At 65.7% G+C, this 17,614-nt stretch overlaps 1 protein-coding gene across 6 annotated transcripts in view; it reads right to left on the bottom strand.

Moving 5' to 3' along the window:
- Window positions 1-635: 635 nt before the first annotated feature.
- Window positions 636-17,614, bottom strand: part of ADAM11 (ADAM metallopeptidase domain 11) — a 58,306-nt gene continuing 41,327 nt past the window's right edge. For 5 of the 6 annotated variants that reach the window (XM_039504305.1, XM_039504308.1, XM_039504309.1 and 2 more), the window contains 13 exons: window positions 17,047-17,098; window positions 15,992-16,091; window positions 15,176-15,247; window positions 14,536-14,628; window positions 13,954-14,034; window positions 13,579-13,629; window positions 12,282-12,345; window positions 10,677-10,776; window positions 10,128-10,247; window positions 8,092-8,260; window positions 7,416-7,530; window positions 6,517-6,607; window positions 4,613-4,856 (listed from right to left, as the gene is read on the bottom strand). In XM_039504305.1, the coding sequence (XP_039360239.1) occupies window positions 4,808-4,856; window positions 6,517-6,607; window positions 7,416-7,530; window positions 8,092-8,260; window positions 10,128-10,247; window positions 10,677-10,776; window positions 12,282-12,345; window positions 13,579-13,629; window positions 13,954-14,034; window positions 14,536-14,628; window positions 15,176-15,247; window positions 15,992-16,091; window positions 17,047-17,098 (1,157 nt within the window). In that variant the 3' untranslated portion in view covers window positions 4,613-4,807. Of the gene's footprint in view, window positions 3,335-4,612; window positions 4,857-6,516; window positions 6,608-7,415; window positions 7,531-8,091; window positions 8,261-10,127; window positions 10,248-10,676; window positions 10,777-12,281; window positions 12,346-13,578; window positions 13,630-13,953; window positions 14,035-14,535; window positions 14,629-15,175; window positions 15,248-15,991; window positions 16,092-17,046; window positions 17,099-17,614 lie in introns of those variants that run through there. The other variant, XM_039504306.1, reaches the window with a different exon arrangement.

Genomic DNA, 17,614 nt, shown 5'->3' with positions numbered 1-17,614 from the left:
GACTTAAGACCCTGAGGGGAAACGGACACTGCCAAACTTACTTGGAGGGGGTGGGTGGGTCTTCTGCTCATGGTTTGTGTTATGGATCCTGTTTGTGGTGTTTCCCCAACGTAATGCCGCATTGTTTCCCTCCTTTATTAAAAGGATTTTGTTACCCTCAGACTCCGTGCTTGCCCCTTAGAGGTGCCCGGGGGGTGGTATGTACTTGTCCCAGGTCATTGGGTGGGGGCTCGAGCCAGTTTTGCATTGTATTATTGAAATGGACCCCCTAGATACTGAACCCGGCCCTTGTTGCTGCCAACTCAGACGGGCAGAAGGGCTACATTTCCAAGATCTTTTTTTCCCCAAAAGAACCCCCCCCCTCCCCCGAATTAGCAAACTGGCTGTGTGCTGTGTCTGCAGCCCAGCTGGAGGTGCCGCATTTCACTGTCCAAATGGCCTGAGATGAAGTGCCTGGAAGCAGGCTGGCCTTAGCCTCGGAGGTTTGCATTGAGCTGACGTAGCTGGTTACTGAGGACACTCTTCCAATGGGCCCTCATGTGAAAAGTTGAGAGCTTAAAGTTAAGCAGCAAAATAAATGGCGTCTCCTTCCAGTGGTGCTGAGTCCCCGCTGGCTGCAGTGGGAGCCGGGGGTGCTCTGCACACTTGATAATCGGGACATTGTAGACACCTCACTATGGCTTTAGGAACCGACCTCAAGGCTCCTACGGCTGAACATTGGGGCCAGCCGTGCTGACCGGGCTGCGTCTGGAATGAACCGTTCTGGCCTCAGAGCAGGGGCTTGCTGCGGTGATGGGCCCCACTAAACCAGCCAGGCCACTGAAAGCCACGTGGAGGGGTGGGACTTCTACACCAAACACACTCTGGGCCAGATCCTGCCAGGTGGTGTAACTCTGGCATTACCCCACTGACATCTACGGTGCTTAGGCACCCTTCACACCAGCACGACTGAGGGCAGAACAAAGTGATTTTTTTTTTATGCTGTAAGTAAAACCTCCCAGTCCAAGCTCATGGGAAATGCAATGCCCACCGCAAAGAGCAGGGTGCCCTGCCAGCTAGCGCCAACTCACGAGCAACCCCCTGCCCCAATCCCGTCCAGCTGGGAGGAGGCCTGGCTTTTCCTAGGGCCAGGCTGCACCAGGCCAAAGGACCGTCAGTAGTTGGCAGCATCTGCCCCCATGCTGCAGCCCCAGCTGTCACTGTGTGAACCCCTTGCTGGTCCGCTCAGGCAAAGGCCCCTCCTGCGGCAGAGCTCGGCCTCTGGGGGCCAGCAGAGGCTGCTCCAGCCCTTACGCAGCAGGCGAGGCCAGCACAAGCCGTGGAGCGTGTGCAGGGTGCGGTTTGGGCTGGTGGGGCTGGCCAGGGCTCTGGGGAATGGAGAACTCTGCTCAGCCCTGCTGCATGGGGTCACAGCCCTCCTCAGGTATTATCTGGTTACTCTACCCAAAGCCACCAGCCGCACCCTGGAAACCCCACCATACGCCACTTGCCAAGCCAAACAAGCCACGTTCCGGGGCCAGGGAGGGCGAGGAACTTTGCAGGGCTGCCCCAGGTTCTCCTGCTGCCGGAGCAGTGGTGCAGCAGCTGGGAAGGTGGGTAACCGTCTCCAAGGGGTCTGAGGCGCTAGGGGCCCTGTGGAGGTGTTGGCTGGCCATGGACCTGCTCAGGAGGCAATTCGCTGTCTGGCATTTTCTCCCAAAGGGGGCAGGCAGATTCCCTGCCCTAGCAGCAGAAGCTCATCCCTGGCTGATGTCCCTCCCCAGGCCTGCTTCTCCGCTAGCCCCACAGCCTGCAGTGCCAGGGCCCAGCCCGCACAGGCCGTCGCTGGCATGGAAAGAGCTGTGCCTGCAGGGCGTGGGGTGGGGAGCCTGGCTGGGCCTCCAGCCTCACCGCTCCCTGCCCGGAAGCCGGGGGCGCTTGGGCTGGGGAATGACTGTAATGGAACAGCCTCGTCTCGGCGAGGAGAGAGGGCCCTGGGCAGTGACAGGCAGAGCCAGCACAGTCCCTCCTGGCAGCTCAGCAGCATCACACCTATGCGTCAGAGGGGGAAACTGAGGCACACGAAGGGGAAGTGATTTGCCTGAGGCTGCACAGTGAGTCAGTGGCTGTGAACCCAGGAGTCCTGACTCGCAGTTGGGCACAAGAGCCTGAGAGAGGGTGGGACGTAGTGGTGGACGTGCCAGCTGCTGGTCAGAGGAACCCAGCGGTGCAGGGCTGGTGGTGGGCAGTGGTGTGAGTGTCCCGTGGCAGTTTCTCGGCAGTGGTGGAGCCGTGTCGGGCCCAGGAGTTAGAGAGACCAGGTGGGGGAGGGGCTCGCTGGTATTGGCCCAACGTGTGTTGGTGCGAGAGCAGCTTTGGCGCTTCCCGGCACAGCCACTGGGCCATTCACGCCGTGATCGCCCCACCTGGCCTCTCCATGGCAGTTTGGGTTTGGTTTGCCTGTGGGCTTGGTCCCTGTTCCTGGGTTCCCACGGGAGCAGACCCCTGAGTTGATGGGGCTGGGCAGGTTTGAGCTGGAGACCAGGCACAGGCGTATCTTCACCTCCCCACTGGTTTGCAGCTGTTGGGTGGGGTGAGCGGGCGACACGAGACCCTCTCCCTGCCACCCCCAGCAAACGCCCAGCTCCATGCTGCCCCCCCGGCTACATTCATTGTGTTGCTTTGCATTAAAAAATATCCCTGGCAGAATCCCAGCCCCATCGGCACGGCAGGGCACCAAGCCCCCAGCAACTGGTGCCGGCAATGGGTCACGCTGGAGACGCGCTGAGGGCTGAGGCCAGGCCACGCGAATGATGGGAGCCCAGGCAGCCCCTGAGTCACGCGGTGGCTCTGACTCCATTCCAGCCGGCTCCTCGCCTGTCCCCTGCGCGCCGTTGCCCGCTGTTAGCTGTGCCACCCAGACCCCGTGCAACAGGAACGTGAGCGTGTCCGCCCGCGGGCGGCAGGCGGGTGGCGTGCCATGGTCTGCGGGGCGGTGAGCGGGTACATTCCTTGGTGGTGGTACAGTGCAGTGGGGGTGGAAGCTACATTCAGCCGGCCCGTCGAGGAGACAGTGCCCTTGGCCAGCTGCGCACAAGGCTGCGGGGTCTACGCAGAGTCTGTGCCACCAGGGTCCCTCCAGTGCAAGGCTGCGGGGCCCCTTCCCGGCCTCGCCAGGTGCAGCCAGGGCCATGCCAGGCGCCGGGCAGCAGCGGAAGACGTCACTGATTGTTCACCCTCTCGTCGCATCATTATTTGGTGGCTGGTTTGGTTTTCAGGCGATTTCTCCCCTCCCCTTGGGCAGGGCAGGCAGAGAGCCGCCAGGAGGGGGTGGCCAGGCTAGGCCCCTCCCGACCTGCAACACAGAAGCGAGGGGCACGTTAGCGCTGGCACTGGCGTGCGGGAGATGAGGGTGACCCTGGCGCGGTCCAACAGGCAGTGCAGGCAAAGCCTCAGGGGCTGGTTAGTCCCAAACCAACGGAGTCGCACAGGGCCCGGCTGCCTCAATGCTGCTCGGCACCCCAGGACTCCTACCCAGGCCTGGGGTGCTTGGGCCTCACCTGGGAACCCCAAGACTTGTCTGAGCACTACGGCGGTGGGGGGGATGTCTGGGGCCCACCTGCCAGAACAATGCACCAGCTGGGGGGAGGGGGCGGAACTGGGGGGCTGGGCAGGCGCTGTGCTCTCACCCCCACACTGGCTGGGACACGCCTGGCCCCACCACTGCAGGTCTAGGCTCTGCCACTCTGGGGGCAAACAGCCAGCTGGGGGGAGTGGAGCCAGCACCCGCCCCAACCTGCACACTGTCTCCACTGCCCAGCCCCTGGAGCGCCTGACGGGCCCCAGGCTCTGCCCCTGCGAACTGGCCAGGGTGGGGTTTGAACTGGCCACCTCGAGTCAGCGGCTCCGTGGGCCGTGGCCAGGCCCAAGCCCAGCTGGAGCACACCCTGCCCTGGGCCATCCACATATGCCCGGGGTGCCCTGATGCCGCTAGCCTGGGGAACAGCAGCCAGCGGGGACACCTGGCATGGGATAGCTCAGGCTAGTGACCTCTAGGCTGGTGACCCTGCTTCGCCCACCTCTGCCCCACGGGTGGGGCAGTGCCCTGGGGCGGGCGGGCTGCCCCTCAGCAGCAAGCTTCCCAGGGATGGTGAGTGCCGCAGGCACAAAGACGGGCATGGCCCCCGGGGGCGACGAGATGGACACACAGACAGTGACGTGTGGCTGGAGGTTCACATCGGGGGCACGATCCCGCACCCACCCCACCCAGTCCCTGCCCTGGGGTGCCCAAGGAGCAGGCTGCACTGCTCCCTGCAAATGCGGGCACCTTGCCGTGTGAATGGGGCGCAGCGTCAGGGGAGGGAGAGCAGCGGCTTGGGGCAGGGAGCCGGCTGACCGCTGGAGCCGCTGCTAGTGCGGGGGCCAGCTGGGCCTGGCCCCTGGCAGGGTGCCCCAGCAGGATCCCTCCCTGCAAAGGGGTCAGGTGCTGCTGGCAGCAAGGGGCCGGGCTGGACGGCCCAACCTCTGCTGCCTGCCCCTGCGCTCCCTGCCTCTCCGGCCTGGCCCAGCCCGAGCGCCCAGGACACACTGGCAACGGAGGGGCTCTCCTGCCATCACCCTCCCGCTGGCCCCACAGAGCCCCCAGGCCTGCGCCCAGGGAGGGGGACACAGCCCCATGGAGGCGTAGGAGCGATGGTCATGGCCCGTGCAGCAGGTTCCAGGCAGGCAGGCGCAGCAACCAGCAGGAGGCGACGGTAGCGTCCCAGCAGCCGGGGGAGAGCGAGGGGAGGGGATGGGATGGTGATGGGTGACAGATGAGTGGTGGGGGCTATCCCAGCCCCGGCTGAGCCGGGTCGTACCTTCCTCTCCGGATGTTCCTGGCGAGGTGCGGAGAGAGGACACAGAGAGGGGGGCGGTTAGCGAGGCCTCCGGGGGCAGCCTTGCTGTGTGCGTCGGATCCTGCCCGGCTCTGCCCCGACCCCGCCAGGGCCCTGCTCTGGGCGGCATGTGGCTGAGTGCCAGGGCCCCTGCCAGGAGCCAGCCCCAGGGCTTTGCAGGCCTGGCATGGTGCGCTGGGCTTGGGGGGTGCTGGTGGCTGCAACGTCTGGCCCTGGCGCTAGGGAAAATCTCAGCCCCACAAGCAGTGCGACCCACCAGGGCGAGGGGCTGCCCCCTGCCAGTGGGTGCCCATCAGACCCTGCTTGCAGCCCTGTACAGGGCTCTCAGCCCCCCCTTTCTGTCAAGTGTTTTGGGTGCAGCTCTGGGCAGCACCAGTGCGGGACGGGGCGTGAGCAGGGCCAGTGCAGGGAGAGGGAAACGCGGGGCAGGTTTTCCCAGGGAGGGGGCATTGCAGCCTCGGCTCGTGGGCCATGGCGTGTTCTCCAGCCCCAGGAGCCTTTCCACTGAGTGCGCCTGCCCTCCGGAAAGCCGTGTGCTCGCTCAGCCCAGCGCTGGTGCCGCCGGAGCGCCGAGCCTGGACACCGGCGGCTGCTCCCACCGTGCACAGACCCCCCAGCACAGGACAGGGGCCGAACACTGCAGCAGCAGGGCCGGGACCGTCAGCCGCGCTCAGCAGAACACACACCAGGAGTGGGCCAGCCAAATAGCAACAGCCGGGGTGGCGGCAGCCGGGCCTGCAGGGCCCCAGGGGCTGAGCCCAGCGCGAGGGCCACCCCATGCCAAGATCTGGTCCCTGCAGTGTCATCAGTCAGGGCTGGGTCGCCCAGGGAGCGGCTCCCTGTCACAGCCCCAGGGCAGGGCCCTCCTGGCCCCGTGCCTCTCGCTGCTGCCAGGCCTGGGGCCTGTTGCCGATAGCTGGTGTGTGGGTTCAGGGCCCGGGGGTCTCACCACCTCTCCACGTGGGGCAAGGCAGAGCACACCAGTCCGGCCACGCGGGCACCACCCAGCAGGGCTCCCCCTACACATGCAACTGCCACTGCCCGGAGGCTGGATGCCACCCTCCTTGGGCCGCAAGGGCATGGCTGCAGGGGCACCCCCACCCCAGAGCCCCCTGCTCCACGCTGGGGACATTGTGTGTGTGTGCAGGGGGCAAGCTCCTCCCTGGGTTATTTCTGCCTGTCTCCCTCCTGCCCCCCTCCCAGCTCCATGCTGCTCCTTCTGCCCCGTCTGCTGCCCCTTGCCCAGAGCCCTCACCCGCTGTCTTCTGGCTGGCAGGGCCCCGGGCAAACTCCCGGCGTGACATGCATTGCGGCGTGAGAGCCGAGTGCCCCCAGAGCCTGCAGTCAGGCTGGGGGGAGCCCTGCGGTGCCTCACTCCCCTTCCTGAGCTCAGCTAGGGGGCAACTCCCAGGGGACAGGGCCGGGGAGTAGCAGTGTGGGGCACCCCCCCCTCATGCCCAGTCCCCTCCCCGCCAGATCTAGCAGCAGGACTGGGTCAGACTGGCCGAGTGCATGGAATGCTGGCCTGGGCAATGCCTCCCTCCCGCAGCCTCTGAGCAGGGCAGGGTCTGTGGCCCGGTGCCCAGCCCCGGCACGGGGGAAGGATGCAATCAGGAAGAGGCACGTGGCGCTCGCTTACTTAAATCCCCAGCCAGTTCCCCCCAGGACAATGGCCGCCACCAGCACGGCGCCAGCAATGGAGCCGATGATGATGTTGGTGCCGCTGGGACCTGCGACAGAGAGAGGGGAGGAGAGCACAGGTCAGGTGCGGGGCCTGGGCACTGGCTTGGGGAGGGGCAAGGGGCAGGCAGGGCCCGGCCCGGACTCTGCGGTAGCTTCGCCCCCTGTGGACGCTGCGCCAGGAGCCATGCCGGGCCATGCACCCCCCAGCTCTGCTCTCCTGATGGCACGAGATCAGCTTCTCTGCAATGCCAGGGGCCACCCTCGCAGGGACCATGGGGAACGGGCACCACAGGGTCCCACCCCCACCCTGAGGGCTCAGCAAACGGACCCCCCCCCAATCCCATCCAGAGCCCTGACGCCCGGCCACTCACGGGGACGCCCCGGGCAGAGCCCGGCTCTGCTGTTCCTCGGCCTGCCCACGCCACCCTGGCTCCCTGCAGCCAGCAGGGCCGAGGGATTCCGTCAGCAGGGGGCGCTCTCCCGGCTGCCTGGCCCCGCCCGCTGTAAGCCCACGCCCTGGCGCTTCGCACTCCTCCGGGACCGCAGCAATAGCTCGGGGCCAAGCCTCCACCCCAGGCTCGCCTGTGGAGGTGCCCCTCTAGCTGGGACCCCCAGCCCGCCCACCAGACCGGGTGGGTGGAGCGGAGTGAGAGCGACAGGCAGTTGGATCTGCGGGGTGGGCTGGGGCCAGGACACTCCGGAGACAGAGCAGCCCCAGCCTCGCCCCACGGGAGGGGGCCCAAGGTTCTGGGCAGGGCTCCGCGTCTGGGATCACACCGCCTGGCCCATGCAGGGAGGCGGGGGCTGGCAGCGGCTGGGAACCGCTGAGCGGCCCGGCCGATGGGGGACACGGACCCTTGTATCGCTCAGTTTCGCCGGTGGGCTTGGGCTCCGGGATGCGGTCGTAGACGCTGCAGTCCTTCCCCGTCCAGTCAGCGTGGCAGATGCACTTGCCCTCGTTGCTGCAGACCTGAGGCAAAGGAACGGGAGGCGGGTGAGCGCCGCAGGGAGTCGAGTCCATCCCTGGCCAGGCCCTGTGCTCGCCCGGGCCATGGGGCCTCCCTGGGGCTGCGATGGGGGCGCTCTGGCCTTTGGCCGCTCTGCTCCTCAAAGCTGGGGCTCCCCAGGGAACACCCCACACCCTGAGCATTAGAGCAGTGGGGCTGCGGTCTCTTCCAGGGGTCCCGCCCTGCCCCATGCTAGCCATCCAATCAGTCTAATCCACTGCCATGGGGCGGCACCAGGAGCCGGCGATTCATGGTGTCCCCAGGCAGCGCCCCCCGCAGGCAGCGACATGCATGCACCTCCGAGCGCAGGAGACGGGGAGGCCAGAGGCCAGGCTCAGCACAGGAAGACCAGCTGCTCCCGGCGGGGTGGAAATCAGGTACTGGGGGCAGTGAAGATGGGAGACGCTGGGTACCCCTGGGCAAGGTGCCACCGCTGTGCTCCCATGCTGAGGCCTTCTGCCCTGCAGAGCTTCTCTCTGTGCACAGGGAGGCCTGGCCCGTCCCAGCCCCCAGCAAGGACTCACCCCGTGGTCAAAGCAGATCATCCCGTCCCAGCTGCTAGGGCAGGCGCTGAAATTGAAGGCTGCTGCGGGAAGGCATTTGTGGTCAAGACACAGCATGCCGGGGCCGCAGGGGGTGCCGTCCTCCACGTAGCTCAGATCCGAGCCGTCCACCAGCTCGACGTGCCCACCTCTGGGGAGGGGAAAGCAGCTGAGGGAGGGGGCAGGTGACACTCTCCATGCCCCAGGTGTGGCTAACATGCCCCAAGGCCCCAGCTCCTTGCCCGTGGCCCAATGGGGGTGCAGGCTGGGGACGTATCTGTGTCAATCATGAACCCCCATCGTGCACCTGGGAGGATCGGAGCCTCTGCGGTGTAGCTCTTGCAGAGCTTGGCAGGGCCATCAGCACTGCCTGATGCCACCAGGGCACTGCCTCTGCACAGCTCTCCGCACCGCAGCAGAAACGGGAGCTGAGACCCGGACCCCCCCAGCCTGAAACACGTTAGTAAAAGGCCCAACTGCCATGTGAGAAGAGCTGCCTGCCCACAGACGCTGGCCAGACCCTGCTTCACGGGTGGGCCCAGGCCAGGGCGCCCTGCTCAGGCCATTGCCGGGTCCCAGCGAGCTGTGAGGGGAAGTTGTGACGAAGTGGGACTGTTCTTAATGTTTCCTCTGAACGCTGTGTGGGTGCCTCAGTTTCCCCTCTGCATTTCTTAAGTCTCCAGTGTGCATAAATGGCCGACACGCTGTCTCCTGGTAACAAATGGCCGGGGCCCTTCTCCCTGCAAGGGGATGCCCAAAGGTGAACAAAGAGATCAGGTGACCTCCTGGCCCGGGAAAGAGACAAAGGCCAGAGAGGAGGGGCTGGAGGGGGGTTCAGTTTGGAGCTGGCTGGGGACGGGGAGTGAGAGCAGATGGGGGTGTCTGCCTCACTAGGCCCCAGAATGGACCTGACTGAGGTGTACCGTTCTCTGTACCTACAAGCTCTGTTTTAGACCCTGTTCCTGTCATCTAATAAACCTCTGTGTTACTGGCTGGCTGAGAGTCACGTCTGACTGCAAAGTGGGGGTGCAGGACCCTGTGGCTTCCCCAGGACCCCGCCTGGGTGGACTCGCTGGGGGAAGCACACGGAGGGGCAGAGGATGCTGAATGCTCCAAGGAGAGACCCAGGAGGTGAAGCCGTGTGAGCTTCTTTCCCTGGGGACAGTCTGCTCCGAGGGAGAGGAGACTCCCCAAAGTCCTGCCTGGCTTTGTGGGGAGTAGTTCCAGAGCATCACCCAGGGACTCCGTGACAGACGTGTCTGTGGTTAGGAGCCTGTTCTATGTGTACGACGAGCAGAGGTCGCTAGCAGGATGTTTCCGTTTCTGGGGAGGTGGAGTAACGACAGCGATGGAAGAACCCCCACCAGTGCCGTAGGCAGCTTCTGCAACCGAGCGGGTGGCTGTAGCGTGCACATACCCTAGGCTGGCTCCTCGCTCTCCGCACACTCTCTCTGAAGGGCGAATTGAGACCCCAGGGCTCCCAGAGCCAGGGCTCTCGGGGACGTATCGAAGGGACTGGGGCTCTGGACAGCTGAGGCCCTGCTTCCAGAGTCTGCACCTGGGACCGGGAGCTGGCAGTGCCCAGAGCCAGGAGGCTGAGCAGCACAGGGGGCCAGGATGTGGGTCGGAGAACTGCAGGGGAACGCTAGACTCCGGGGCCAGGCTACAATGGGGTTCTCCCAAAGCCCGCTCAGCTGCTCCCCTTCCCCCATCCCACAGTGCGCTGAGACAATGCCATGTGCCCCCCACCCCCAGCATGAGGGGTCACTTGGAATCAGGGTCATGTGGGATGCGCTGAGCCAGGAGAGGGCAATTGAGCCGATCTCACCGTGGCCAGCCCTGAGTCAGGGGCTCCCTGCTGGGACACCCCCCAGACCTGCCCTGGAGCAGTGATGAGATGCTCCCCAGTAATGCCCCACTCCCTCGTCTCACTGGGCCCCCGGTGCTGGGGAGCTGGCCTGGCCCAGGGTGCCCTAAGCCATGTCAGGGGGTGGCACTGGCCCGGGGCAGCCCCCCACCTGCAGTCGACGTATCTGTTCTGATGGTAGAAGGTCATCGTGGTGATCTCCCCGCTGAGCTCGCCCAGCCGCGGCACGCCCGTGATGTTGGTGCACAGCAGGTAGCCGCACAGGACGTCTCTGCAAGGCGGACACAGAGGGCAGAGGGGTGGGCCCAGGGTACCCACTCCCGCCCCAGCCCAGCCCCAGCCCGCCCGGCCCAGCTCAGCCCAGTTGTGGGAGGGGAGTGTGTGTCAGGACAAGGAGTGCCAGCACTACAACTGGTTTGACAGCTGCCAATTACCGCGTGGCCACCCCCGCTGCCCTCGCAGGCCTGGCAGTCTGCTTACAGGGGGCTGGGCCTGGTGGCAGGAGAGGGGGTGGCGTTCCCTGGGGGTGGGGGTAAGACCCTCCCCCCTGGCCCAGAGCAGGTGCCAAGCAGATGGTGGCAGAGCATGGAGGAAGGCCAGTGCAGGGGCGTGTGCACTGGGGCTGGGGGCAGCAGCTGGCATGGACAGAGGATGCTGCGATGCCCACGTCCCACCCAGCAGAGTGGGCCCCAGCACTTACTGCTTGCTGCACTGCACCCAGGCTGGGCCCTGGCGCCCACAGCTCCCTCTCTCGGTCCCTTCCACATTCAACTTCTCGTAGCAGAACCTGTCGGCAGCGGCTGCGGTGGGAGGAGAGCAAGGGGGGCGGTTACCTGCAGACGTGTGCCCCAGGCCAGGCGGTGTGGAAGCAGAGGCGTGTGCTCTGGCACACAGGCCAAGCCTGGCAGAGCCCAGCTGGGAGCACGTGGGCCAGGCGTGTCCGTGTGGGATCACGTGTGGAGACCCGGCTGTCACGCTCCTGCTTTACAAACACATCCCTTAGCGGTGGGGCAGGGAGCGTTAGCTGAGTCAGTGCCAGAGCCACGAACAGAACCCAGGAGTCCCAGACCCCAGAACTGCCCGAGGCGCCTGCCTTCAGCCCTGGGCTGGAGCCGTTACTGCCACAGCATAACAGCTGGTCCCACAATGGCTGCATTCACAGAGCCCCGTGGCTGAGAAGGAACAAGCGTCCAGCCCTCAAGGGCCAGGGTGGGGGCTCAGCTCCAGTGTTAGGGGTGCGGCCGGCAGGGCCGTTTCCTTCCCACACACTCCAGTGGCAGCGGGGTTTCTGCGGAGTGGGGCAGGGCTGGGAGGCACTGGGAGAGGGCCTAGCCGTGAGTACGACGGGTGATACGCAGCGCACCAGAGAGCCCGAGCCGGGACCACTGATCAGCCAGGCAGGGCCCCGCTCCGGGCCTTACACTGGTGTGTCACTGCATGGGCGGCAATGGATCGACCGGTGGGACTGGGAGGACAGCCAGTCCTGTTGGGGTCCATGGGGGGGTGGGGAGGCAAGAAGAGGACTAACCCACAGGGATGTCCAGCCTCACTCATCTCAACGGGCCTTGACCCTTAACATCCATCGTGGTTTATTGCAAATATCTGGGCCACGTTCTCCACTGCCCTCCACCCTGTGCCACCCATCCCGCTGGTGCCAGGTCCTGTTTGAAGCCAGGTGCCCCATGCCTCTCGGCACTGATGCGCTGACAGTGAGAGGAGGAAAGCCAGAGGAGGCTGGGAGCCATGATGTTTCCTTTGGCAGGTTCCCTTTAACTGAGGGCTCCCAAGCTGCGTCTCTGCTGGCCGAGGAGAAGCGCGGCCGCAGGGGGATCTGCAGTGTGAAAGCGCTGGAAGCGAATCGGGGTTTGATGTGGTTTTGCTTGAGAGTAAGCAAAGGGCCCGATTCTGCTCTCACTGACCGTGCAGTGACCTGGAAGTGACTCTACTGAAATCTGGCAAGGAGTGACACAGGCACACAGGGCGAGCCTGTCGTCTGTCGGCGGCTGCCAGCAGGATTAGAGGGCTGCTCTGGGAGAGATGCAGCAGTGACATTGCCAGGGCAGTGCACCCGGCGCGCCCATGGCAGAGATTGGCTCACAGGGCCTCAGACCCCAGAGCTGCCCCCTCGCACTGCGCAGCGCTGCACTTATCACTCTGTGGGCCTCGCCAATGGGAGCCGCGGAGCCCTTGGTCGCTGGCGTTCAGCCTCCAGCCTGCTCTGCACCCCTGCCCTGTGCACGCGCTCCCTCATCTCACTGCAGCTCTGCGCCCCCAGGCCAGCTGGAGAGCTCAGCCAGGCACTTACCACGCCCCCAGAGTGCATTGCACTGTCTGTCCCTGGTTTTGCACCTGCCCCCATAGCACCGGCCCTGTGGAGCAGAGAGAGCCGATTTCACACAGCGACACTTGCAGAGGGGCACACGTGTGTTGACATGCTCCCAAGCCTTGGCATGGGGACTGCAGCCAGACAGCATGAGGCAGGCATGAAAGAGCTCACTGGAGCAGCAGTGTCCCTGGCCGGCCAGCCGGCTGCCTCAGGCCGTGCGTCAGGGTACGGGAGTCACTGGGAGCCTGTTTAATGGAGCAGGTGAGCTAGTGTGTGTGCACAAGCAGCAGTGTCAGGCAGTCTGTCTGTGGGAGCAGGCACGTCTGCCAGTCCGGGGGAGTGGGCACGGGGGTGTGAGGCCTGCCAACCAGCCTGTCCGGGGAGTGGGCATGGGGGTGTGAGGCCGTGCCAACCAGCCTGTCCGGGGAGTGGGCATGGGGGTGTGAGGCCGTGCCAACCAGCCTGTCCGGGGAGTGGGCACGGGGGTGTGGGGCCGTGCCAACCAGCCTGTCAGGGGAGTGGGCATGGGGGTGTGGGGCCGTGCCAACCAGCCTGTCCGGGGAGTGGGCACGGGGGTGTGGGGCCATGCCAACCAGCCTGTCCGGGCAGTGGGCACGGGGGTGTGGGGCCGTGCCAACCAGCCTGTCGGGGGAGTGGGCACGGGGGTGTGGGGCCGTGCCAACCAGCCTGTCGGGGGAGTGGGCACGGGGGTGTGGGGCCGTGCCAACCAGTCTGTCGAGGGAGTAGACACAAGGGTGTGGGGCCGTGCCAACCAGCCTGTCGGGGGAGTGGGCACGGGGGTGTGGGGCCGTGCCAACCAGTCTGTCGAGAGAGTAGACACAAGGGTGTGGGGCCGTGCCAACCAGCCTGTCCGGGGAGTGGGCATGGGGGAGTGGGGCCGTGCCCACCAGCCTGTCGAGTGAGTTGCCACTTGGGTGTGGGGCCGTGCCAACCAGTCTGTCGAGGGAGTAGACACAAGGGTGTGGGGCCGTGCCAGACAGCCTGTCGGGAGTGGGCAGGGTGTGGGGGTGCCAACCCCAACCAGCCTGTCGGGGGAGTGGGCACAAGGGTGTGGGGCCGTGCCAACCAGCCTGTCCGGGGAGTGGGCATGGGGGAGTGGGCACGGGGGTGTGGGGCCGTGCCAACCAGCCTGTCGGGGGAGTTGGTGCAGGGCTGTGCCAATCAGCATGTCCAGGGGAGCGGGCACCGGTGAGCCAGTCAGCTCATGTGGGGGCGTGGGCGAGCGGGACATGCCTACGCTCTGCAGGGCTGTTACCTGCTCATGGTCACAGAAGTAGCCATCCAGCTTGTGCAGGTTGGGCGGGCACTGCAGAGAAAGAAAGGGAGTCTCCATGGGCCCTGCTCGCACACGGCTCTGCCAGTGCCCCACCACCATCCCAGCTCTGCCCCCCACACCACAGCACACCCCACCACTCCCCCCCAGGCCGGGTCCCTGCCCAGCAGGCACCCCCTGGGCTGCTCCAGGGCCAGGACTGGGGCTCAGGCGTTGGCCAGCTGGGAGCAGTGCCACCTGGGGCCGGGCCGGGTGCAGCACAGCCTACGTGCCGGTGGCAGTTTGCTCCAACGCCACCGCAGAGCTGCCAGGCGGGCGCCCTGACTGAGCTCCCACCCCTGCCCCCAGCCCCCTCACCTGGCTGGAGTCCCCCGTGCAGCTCTCTGGGATGTCGCACTCATTGACGGCTTCCCGACACAGAGTGCCCCGCCGCTCGTACTGAAAGAGACGGGAGCGAAGGCCATGACTGACGGGGGCAGCAGAGGAGCCAGCATCGGCACTGCTGAGTCCCCGAGGCAGAACTCCTCCCTCCAGGCTGGCGGCAGCACCCTCGCCATGTCCTGGCCAGGGCATGTGCTCAGCCCCTCGGGGTGCTGTGACCTGGGTCCGGGCTCCTGGGTGCTCTGCCTCCAGGGGGGCCTTTGGCGACTCACTCCCTGTGCAGGGAGGGGCCCGTTGGCTGGCTCTGACCCTCCCTGCCCTGCAGCGGAGCCAGGATCCCAGGCTCTGTGCTCTGCGTGGAAGGGCCGGGGCAGGGACTGGCTTTGGGTTGGTACCTCTGGCACATGAATGGTTCATTAATAACCTGTCCTGCTCCTGGAGGGTGCTGCCCTCTGCTGGAAGGGCCCAGCCCAGGCGCTTGTGACTACCTCGCCCTCTAGTGCCCGCAGTCTGCACTAGCCGCTGGTAGGCCCAGTGCAGGGCCTCTCGCAGCCTCACCTTGCAGCCTTTGCAGCAGAGCCCATCACTGCACATGGCATCATGCGTCAGGGTGCATTTCTTGCAGCAGTTGCCGCCGCCCTTTGCACACTCCTGCCAAGGAGAGACACAAGCAGATGCCCATGATGCCTGTGCCTAGGAGCGAATGCCCCCGGGGGGGATCAGTGTGAGACACTGCGTCCTCATGCTTGTGGGCTGCGGGGTTAAGGCTGCAATGCTCCAAGCAGCCAGCAATGCCTGCTCCCCAATGCCCCCCCCCGTGCCCTCCCCGAGGCCCAGCACCCACACTCTGACCCGCCCCGGCCCTGCCTCCCCAGTGCCTGAGCAGGGCCAGACTCCGGGAATCCTCCTTTGCCTGTGACGTGTGTCTTCGCTCCTGCTGAACAGCGGGGGGTGGGGGCAGGCCCCAGAGTGCCCCCCAAGCCAGAGTAAGAGCCCCAGCAGCCCAGGCCTCTCCCCACCTCTCCCTCAGCCCCACATTACAACACCTGGTCCCTGATCAGGGTGGGGGGCAGGTACCCAGCCCCCAATGTCCCCATCCCACAACTGTGCTCCTCCCCCGATGTCCTCCACCCCGGTGGCTCACGGGCAGACTGGGGGAACTGCAAACAGGCCCCGCCCCTCCTGCGCAGCCCCTCACCGCAAGCGAGCCGCAGTCGCATTCCTCTCCGGCCTGCACAAAGCCATTGCCGCACTCAGGGGGGTCCAGCAGCTGCAGGGAAGGAGAGAGAGGGGGAGATGGGTCCTGCAGCTTTCACTCCCTCTCTGCCCTGGTGCGGGCATGGGCCATGCTATGGAGCACCCCGGCGCTGGGGCCGAACACTGCACAGACACGGGGGGCTCCCCATCTGGACGGGCAGGAGGGAGCCAGGCAGCTGGGGTGTTTCCAAGGCCTTCCTGGACCTGCCTCTCCTGTGCTGGGAAGCTGGGCTGGGCTCGTCCCCGGGAGCTCAGAGCCCCTCAGAACGGGAAGGGTCTGCGGCCACGGGAAATGCAGTCGGAGACAAGCACCTGGCTCCTTTGCTGCCTGAGGCGACGGCAGCAGGGTCTGGATCCCACCCTGGCCCACATGACAGGAAGGGGGAACTCTCCACTCCAGCTCCCCGTCTGCCGGGGGCTTGGCAGTCTTCCAGCTCAGGAGCAATCGGGTGCCCCCTACCCTGCAGGCCTGGAGCCTCAGTAGCACCCGCCCAGGCACCCACCCTGCCCTACAGCGACCCCGCTCCTGGGGCCCTTTCAGACCTGGGCCTGTCTGCTCAGCCAGCTGGCCAGGGGCTAGTGTTCTGCTGTGGTGTGGAGACTCGTGGCCCAGGAGCTGGGAGGGAGCCCACATCCCCCCCCCCCCCCCAACGAAGGGGAACAGCTCTCGGGACTGCGCTGCCCGGGCCATGGCGGAGCAGCGCTGCCGGGGCAGGAGGAGTCCAGCCCACAGGCCTGGCCGGGGGGGGTGCGTTACCTTTAAGGGTTTGTTAAAGAGGCAGCTGCCCCCACCCTCCTGCAGGAACTGACTGTACTCCTCCATGCTGCAGCGGGAGAACTTGCGCGGCAGGTAATACCTGGGGGGAGAAGCCAGCAGTTATCCCTGCCATGGTCAGTGCAATGTGCTACGCTTCCCTGCCCCCCAGCCAGCCAGAGCCATGTGCCCTGCCCACCGTCTATTTCCTACACACTGCGTCCTGCCCAGCTCAGCATGAGACACGCACCAGCTGAGCATTCGACTCTCTAGCCATGTCTAGAGTCATTCCCAGCCCTGTAGTGCCGGGGGCTGCAGGCCAGTCCCTCTGCTGAGGCTCCTGCAGCATCAGCCGTGAGTGCAAGGCGGGGGATGCCCCATGGGGTCAGGCCGGACTGCTCACATCCTGGCTGCTGTGGGCGTAGCTCGGTCCCTCAGCAGCGGATAGCGAGGGTCACACACCAGCCCAGGGCTGACTGTAGGCTGGGAGGAGGCTCTCTGAGCACAGAACAGGCGAATTTAACATGTGTGGCTGCTGGTCACCTCGCTGGCAGGCCAGCCTAGGAGCTCTGTTGGCCAGGAGCCGCTCTGCACAGCAATACAGGCGTCACCAGCGAGATCAGCTAGCAAAGCGGGCGGCCCCTGCCGTACCAGCCAAGCCGAGCGTCTCTCTATGCTCCAGGAGTGACCTACTCCTGGACGGCAGGAGGAGGTGCAATGCGCAGTGTACTCTGGGGCACTGCCCTTTGAGTGCCCCGTGCCAGCAGAGGTGCCCTTCATGTACCACATATTGGGGGGCCCTTCATGGCAGCAGCTGGTGATCAGCAAATGCCCTGCCCAGGGCTCAGAAATGGCTGGTGCCACCCATATGTTTTACCAGCACATCTGTGACCCCACTGCCATCTTGTCCCGCCCCCATCGGCTCCAGGGGCCAACCAGACCTGCTGTGCATGAGCGGCTAGTGCTCTCACCCACTCCCACCTTAGCTCAGAGTCCCAGGACGCCAAGGCCCCCGCCCCTGCCCCGCCCCCGCTCACTGAATCCAGAAGGGAGCTCACCCCGTGTCTTCCATGATGCATCCCAGCCAGGAATCTGGACACCGGCAGTCCCCTGCGGAGAGACAGGACAGCGCATGAAGGCCCAGCCCTTGCCGTCATGGGGCCAAAGGCCCAGCCCCTGAGCCCGCCCGGTAACTGCGCCAGAGGCATCTGGAAAGAGCCTCCCCCCCGGCGCACCCCAGGCCGCACCTCAGGGGGTGGCAAAGCCGCGGGCTCAGCTGCCCCAGCAATGGGGACACGTCACCCCCTTCTGTCATTTCAGGATACAGCCCCAAATCGGCTTCCTAAGTCCCCAAAGCCAGGATTCTGCTGCTCGGACTGGGACGCTGACCCATCCCAAGCGCAATCTGCCCCCCGCCAGGCCCCACTGGCCTGGTGCCCCGGCCTCAGGGCTGACCAGCATTCAGAGCCCCCCAGGCTGTGCAGGCTGGCAATGGGCCAGTCCCACCCCCAGCTCCGCAGCCTGTTCCTGAGGCGCCGTCCCTGCCCCTGCCGCCTGGCTCTGCAAAGTCCTGCCTGGCCCCGTCACCCCAGCCACCCGCCCAGCACAGCCTGCTCTCCCCCTCGT

This window comes from Mauremys reevesii, linkage group 17 (genome assembly GCF_016161935.1).
Source record: "Mauremys reevesii isolate NIE-2019 linkage group 17, ASM1616193v1, whole genome shotgun sequence".
Lineage (NCBI taxonomy): Eukaryota > Metazoa > Chordata > Testudines > Geoemydidae > Mauremys > Mauremys reevesii.
Note: the sequence above shows the minus strand (reverse complement) of the source record. Positions and strands in the feature narration are given on the sequence as shown.